The sequence below is a fragment of the Pleuronectes platessa genome, chromosome 1 (assembly GCF_947347685.1).
Source record: "Pleuronectes platessa chromosome 1, fPlePla1.1, whole genome shotgun sequence".
Classification (NCBI taxonomy): Eukaryota; Metazoa; Chordata; class Actinopteri; order Pleuronectiformes; family Pleuronectidae; genus Pleuronectes; species Pleuronectes platessa.
In genome coordinates this window covers 7,926,843-7,934,036 of record NC_070626.1, presented here as the reverse complement: position 1 = coordinate 7,934,036, position 7,194 = coordinate 7,926,843, and the positions used below count along the sequence as shown (strand labels likewise).

General features: G+C 44.4%; 1 protein-coding gene across 5 annotated transcripts in view; it reads left to right on the top strand.

The window, feature by feature from the left end:
• Window positions 1-305: 305 nt before the first annotated feature.
• Window positions 306-7,194, top strand: part of kif13ba (kinesin family member 13Ba) — a 46,725-nt gene continuing 39,836 nt past the window's right edge. For 4 of the 5 annotated variants that reach the window (XM_053420968.1, XM_053420961.1, XM_053420954.1 and 1 more), the window contains exon 1: window positions 306-1,026. In XM_053420968.1, coding sequence (XP_053276943.1) covers window positions 957-1,026 — 70 coding nt within the window. In that variant the 5' untranslated portion in view covers window positions 306-956. Of the gene's footprint in view, window positions 1,027-1,408; window positions 1,497-7,194 lie in introns of those variants that run through there. The other variant, XM_053420977.1, reaches the window with a different exon arrangement.

Genomic DNA, 7,194 nt, shown 5'->3' with positions numbered 1-7,194 from the left:
CCGAAAGTTGGATGTTATTCACCTATTTGTCGGCGTGTGACAGCGCTACAGTGAGCGGCATGGATCAATAAAAGCATCCGGGGTAAACAGCTACGCTTTAAGCTAGTTGTCAAAGTAAGCCAACTAGCCATTGAAGATAAAATATCTTCTTACCTTTCAGGCTGCCCCGCCATTGTGTTTTTTTGTCTCGCCAAAATAACTCTCATATCAGTTATTTCGACGTCTGACTTGGGTGAAAGTTTAACCGTCTTGCTTTTACTTTGAAGCAGAAGCGTGGAGGCGGAAGGGCGGATGCTGCTCGTTGCCTGCGCCTCGACACACAGAGAGGAGGACACACTCCGCGGGGGAAGCTGCACATCATCGCCGGGCGGTTCTCCGGAGATCTCTCCCCGTTGTACGCCTAGGTTAACGGTGTCGCCCCTGGGATGAATCCGCCGAGGGACGTAGCTCGGAGGCTGGCTGGTGTTCGGGGATGTTATGTCGCTAAGATGGAGGGACGGAGCTGAACAGAGACCTTGCTTCTCCCCTGCCGCTGCTCCCCTTCACTCTGCCTGGGAAATTAGCTTCGCTAGCCCGGCGCTCTGTTTTCCACCTCGCAGATAGCAAACGTTTGTTCAGTCACATCCACCAGCTGCTGAGATATTCCACCAGTTCACCCATTCCCCATCTCCTCCAGCCTCCACTGGTGTGAATTAGCCGGGGACATGAGCAGGAGAGGAGGATAAGGAGGTCGGCTTCCTGCGGGATTTTTGCACAGGCATTTTCTTCTTGGTTTTTCTTCCCGTGGACATGCCTTGTCTATGGAGGAGGGAAGCTGAGCGGAGCTAGCTGGCCGACAAGCCCAGCTAGCGCAACCTTTCCTGGCTTTTTGGATGAGTGTTCGGCTCCAGGGTTAGCTGATTTAATTTGGGATCAGCCCCACCTGTCCCATCCCCTTCCCGGGGCGAGGAGGCAGCATGGGGGAGCCCAGCCTGGACGACGCCAATGTCAAGGTGGCAGTTCGCGTACGGCCCTTCAACAGGAGAGGTGAGGGGGGGGCTGCTGTCTGCTGCACACATGACTTCAGATTGTTATTGAGACCCTGACTCAAAGGGCACTTGTGTGAATGGAGACCGCATCTGTCAAGTTTCCGGTTTACATGTCACATACAGTGACACACACACACACACACACAGAGCGAAGGGTCTTATCATCATGAATAGAACAATGCAACATCAGTGGTGTTAGTCTATCTCAGACCCATATGCTGCACAGTCTTTCCTCGGGTTTGCTAATTACCATTCTCACAGAACCATTGTCCACAGGAGACTGGCTTGATTTACTCTCCCCCTGTTTAATTTCCTGGGTGCCATTCAGAACTGACCTCCCATTAGTGAATTGAGCTGCTGCAGATTCAACGAGGATGTGGTCTGGCTGGCACATGGTCGTACAGAGCCGCTATAGGGCTTCCCTTGTGGCCGCCTGCCATCTACAGAGACTTAAAGTCAACTTGCAGTGTGAGATCTACCGTTTAAACTGTCTGGACTCTGCCTCCTCTTGCTGGCTGATACAGATGCCAACAGCTTCTTCTTAATCTGTCGCTCGCTGCAACATCAATGGCAACTCGTGAGCTAAAAATAGTGTTTTTCTTTGGTCTTTGCTTTTCCACTGTCATCACTTTCCTCACTAGCGTTAGACCAACGCACTCATATCTCCAGTACTTCCCCTGGGGAGATGCATGTCCACTCACATCCTCTACTCTAATTTTAAAAGCCGGGGTAACAAAGGCACAGTGTTGGACAAATCTGCATGCACGCTCAAACGCTCCGGTCAATTATATTCCAGATTTTCACTGTCATGGAGGAAGACAAGGATGACATTTCCTGGTTGATTGCCAAGTTGTATTTTTTTGGCCGTGGGAGACCATGTGTCCCATGAAAGGAGGAGGAGGAGGAGGAGAGATTCTGAGGCTGAGTGGTTGACCAACAACTGACCGAATAAAACACGCATCCCCTCTCTCTCTCCTCTGAGCCAGAGAAGTCGGTCACAAGACCAAGGCAGTAGATTCCCCCACTGTTCCCATTGGCAGCAGTTCACCGTGAACTCAAGTGTCGTAAAACTGAAGTGGCAATGACATTTTTGGGTGTAAGCTCTTTGCAAGGTTAGACGTTTGTTTTGGACACACAAAAATCCATGTGTATCTCTGAACATCAACCATGAGTCAGTATGCTGGGTGCTTATGAAGACAGTGGTGACACAGAGAGGTAGAGGACAGATGTGCTCTTTCAGAATTAGCTCTCAGATCAGGTGTATTTGGATTAACAGAGGTAGAGAGAGCCTATTAATACATTTCTTCAGCCATATCCCTTTTATTACCTCTGACAAGGAGCTATTAAAAGGGGATGTGGCTGACAGTTTGCCTTTTTGTTGGTCTGTTTGATTTTCAGCAGGATTACACTACTACAGAATGGATTTCCATGAAACTGAACTTGGTGGAAGGATGGGTCATGGTCCTAAAAAGAACCGATTACATTTTGGCATGGTTTCAGACAAAGATAGCAAGATTTCTCTCTAAATTTCGAGATAGGGTGTTTATTTTTTTCCTAATTTTTAAGGACAACAATACCAAGAAAATAGAAAATAATATTCTTTTCCCTTTCAGACTGGTCAAAAACCCCCATTAACATCTGCTAACATCTGACTTTTGCCTGCACTGGGAATGGATACAATCAATACTCACTCCCAGGTCGAATGACTCTGCTGTAGGCACACGTTTTTAATGGCTCTTGCTCTGATCGGCAGTCATGGAAATAAGACACCCGGGTGAAAGTGCTAATTTGGCATTTCCTCTACTGGCAATGGGACAGGAGTTAATCACCCTTTCAGCAGGTTTATGAGCATTACAAATTAAAAAAATAATAATTTAGGTGTAAAAGAGTGTGGGTAATTTTGTGTGCGGCTTGATTGAATTTAAGGGGACTGTTGCGTTGAGCCTTGTCAGAAGTACAGTATGTGCTTTACTGAGTGTCCTTCTAGTTTCCAACAGTTTCTGTATCCCTGATGCCTCTGCTCTCCTGTCAGTGTGTTCTCTGAGGTGACTGCAAGCTGTCAGCCAGAATCATTTAACTCATACCATCATCTCCCCTTTTACGTTTTCTTCAATTCTGGTGTGGGACAATGTTTAAAAAAGCTGAATTACAGCGTTATTAAAAACTTTCCATACAGATGAGAGTTTACTCTGATGGCGGCCTTGACTCAAGTTTGTAAACTAGTTTAGTATCAAACCTAAAGAAAATTTCAGAGGTTGAAGTGACGCTGGTATGAAGCCAACTTTTGTTGCTTCATAAAGACAAGCAGGGACAACATGGTGTTTGCTGACGGTTGTATGTGTTTAGTTAAAACAATTTCTCCAGGCTACAGCTACCTTTTTAAAAAAGTTGCCTGAATCATTGGCACCTGCAACACATGACCAGCTACACTGTTGCAAGGTATCAAACATGCAAGACTTCCTCCATCAGCATTGTGCATCTTCCGTTGCTCAGCATAGAATAATTAAATCATGATTTTGGTAAAAGAGACCAGACGGCAAATTGATGGCTTCCTGTAGCCAGTGGGTTTGGAAAAAGCAGTGCCACGTTTCCAGCCGTTCTGAATTGCTTTCTTTCTAGTTTCTCTGACTGAATAGGACTTCTGTCCACATCTACCAGTGTTGAGACTTGAATGATTTGAGTTAACCAGCCAAAGGACATGTCAGCTGAGAGAAACAAATATAAAAAATCGTCAGTTACATTTACCCTCTGAAATGGGAAAACTTAAAAGACAAAAATAAAATCTCCTCAGCCATTAAAGATGTTGTTCTCCATGCTGACATTCACACCTCTGCACTGCTGAGTCTTGTCCAGGCACCTCTTTTCCGTTCTCTGCTGGTGTCAGTTGCTTCAGGACACAGTAGCCATGGTTGTGGGTGGGCTGAAGATTACTCATTCACTTTCCTCTCTCACATTTCCTAAGCAGCGGTAATTCAGACCTGGGACACTGTAATATTAAGCAGGCTTCTTTTACCTCGAGGCCACTGTCCCTGTGTATCCCAGGTTGAGGAGGAGATGTGGTGTAGCTGCCTGGCTGAACAAAGGCAGGAAGGGAGTGAGTCTGAATGAATATTTGCTAATGTTGCGTAATGCCCCTTGTTCCCATGGCCGTGGCCTTCGAAGAACGGAGCAACCCCAGGCGTAGCAACGGCAGCACTCTGGTCAATCGGCTGATGTCAGGGCTGTTGTGCCAAAACCTCAGCACCGGTAGCCCAGGGAAGGACCGGAGAGAAAGCCAGTGGAAAGTAAGAGCCGCTCATGGAGCAAGGAAAGGCAGATAACAATGGGTACATTTATCCTCTCAACCACACCGCATCACACTTTCCCTACTGCTGAGGAGGAAGCCCAGCTGCAGAACTATGGGCATGTGGGTAATGTAGGCAGCAGCAGGGCAGAGAGCAGAACAGAACGTTTCCTCCCTCATCCCCAATTTGTCTGTGTTGCTCCCCATCTTTTTGAACTTAATCTCTTTCTTTCTCCCTCACTGTCCCTTCCTCTCTGGTTCACTTCCCAATTTAGCTTTCTAGTGTCTGACAGCTGAAGAATTAGAGGCCGATTCAGGTCTGGGACCATCGACACCAAGTTTCCATGGCTCTACCTCTTTTCCTGCCAGTAACAGCAATGATGAGGCTCTTTAAATAGATACTCCAGCCCTAAATCCCCACTCGTCCTGGTTTGAAATGGCACGGTTAACCTCAGATTTATAGAACTGCACTGGTTGAGATTCGCTATAGTGTCATCCCCAATCAGACTAATGGTAATGAATTTTGACTGTGGCTGGGAACTTAAGCTCATCATTTCTAGCCATTCAGAAGAGGTAGAAAACTTGTGAACCCACTGTGTACAGATAAAGTGGACATTTGCATTGAGATTGTTAGGAAAACATGCTAATAATAAGAGGATACCCCCCCCCCCCCCCTCCCCGTCGACCACCTGCAAAGCAGTTCGAAACCCTCTTGGCAGAAATAGAGGGGCAGTAGTGTGGCCTGGTACCGTTCGGTTACGATGGCTTCTTGCAACAGCCCACATCATCAACAAATCAATAAGTTGTCGTCTGCTGGAATCCGAAAAGGTTTAATTAAAATTGTCCCTGTCTATAAACTGTCATGATCAAGCATGTGTGGTGCATTGGTTAGTTAGAATAATTTCTTTATCAAGGAAAAAAGGGACTGTATTCAGCTGACAAGATGCTTATCATTTTTTATCTGCACATTTTTTGTTAGTTTTCAAAAACTCCTCAACCAATAGCCATGAAATCACCCAAGGGGAAAACTCTAAAATTTGATATGGATTTGAGGTGACTGTTATTTATGTGTGGACACTTTGGTGCTGATCCTATTAAAATGCAGATCCTTTGTATTTAAATGTGGTTTGAGAAGTAGACTGTTGGCCGTGGAGGAGGTATGTGCTCTCTGAATAACATTCTAGTTTTCTCTACATGCAAATCTCTGCTTCAGAGACGCCAGGTAATATTTCTTTTGAAAGTTCTTGTCGAAAAGGGATTAAAAAGACAATATTTTTCCTGTCTAGGCGCATTACAATGATATCAACAGCCATCTGGGGCATGATTAACTGATAACAACCTTAAACAGTCTACATGTTTATATGTATCTACATGTTTATACTGGGCACCCTGTGATGTAAATATGGTGCTAAGATACAGAGCATACTTGGCAGTAATGATTCACCTTTGGAAAAGAATAGTCAGTTCGTTCTGAGTGGACATTGAGCAGGAATGGTCACTTGTTTACATGTGAGCCCTGAACCAGGTCTTACATTCGAAGGACAGTGGTTATTATCAGAGGGTTTCCTCACTGATGTTGTGTCCTTGAGCAAACGCTGATTTGCAGCGCAGGGAGTGCTGTGACCTCTGACCCCCTTGTAAAAGGGGTCACAATAGAAGAGGATATCCCTACCAGAGGCAACACAGGGGGCAAAGATTCCTGAGCCCAGTCTCTAACTTCTCTCTCTGGTTTGTATTGCCTGCTTTTACAAGCAAGCTTTCAAATGAAGGAGAAAATCATGTGGGTGAATTGTAATCGATGTTTCTAATGTTCACACCCAGTTAAAAAAGTTTATTTAAAAAAAAAAAAACTATCATCCCAGTCAGGCCCCAACACATACTTTTTATTACTGTAATTAATTGTCTTAAGTATTTCAATCGCTGGGGCCTAAAAAATAATGGTAGCCTGCAGCTGATACATTTGTCTGCTTTACAAGTAAGCAGTTATTAAAATACATTTATTTTTTGTTTGTTTTCCGAATGACCAGTTCTGCCAGATACTGAATGCCCAGGATGTGTTGGCAGCACTTAGCCTGTGTCTACAACCATCATTAGGTCTCATTGGCAAAGACAGATGAATGGAGAGTCTTTGCAGCTTCATGAATTTACAGTGTGGTCCATGTTGATATTTTTCAAAGCTTCTGCTGGTGACTTAAACAGCAAGGCTTCTATTTGAACGTTATACGACTGAATCTGCTATCAAAACAACCTAAATATGCAACAGTTTAAATGTATGAACACTGACAGTTATCTGTTTTAAATTTGTGGAAAAGTATTCAGCTACACTGTTAAAGTCTTTCTTACATTTTTATCGGAAACGTGGCATTTTTTCCTGACGGGTCAGTGGAATTGTAAAAGGCAAAACTACAACCACTCCTTATGTTCAAAGCATTTCGTGTTTTGAAAGCAAAGTGTTTTATCATGACACAAACAGGTCAGTAAAGGACATCCTTAGGTGTGTATGTGTGTGTGTTTGTTTTGATAAAGACTGTCTTGTTGGTTAGCCTAAAGGTCCATCACAAAGGAAAAAGGTCATCTTTAGAGTCACTGTTTCCAGATCTGCTCTCACTATTGTTTGAGGTTGATGTTCAACAGGAAATCATTGTGCTACTATGCCACTTTTCACACATGCTCATTCTATATAATAGGCAGCTGGCTTAATCACGGTCAGATGAATGATCCTAAACGTTTGTGTCCTTGAAGGGAATGTAATACTTAATACTTCAAATCTAAACATCAAGTAGAAAAAAATGTGGCATGTCAAATTTGGCAGCTTTATTTCCACCTTGGGAAAGACTTGGGGGAAGATACATATTGCTGTTTTGGGAATGGTGACTACATCTG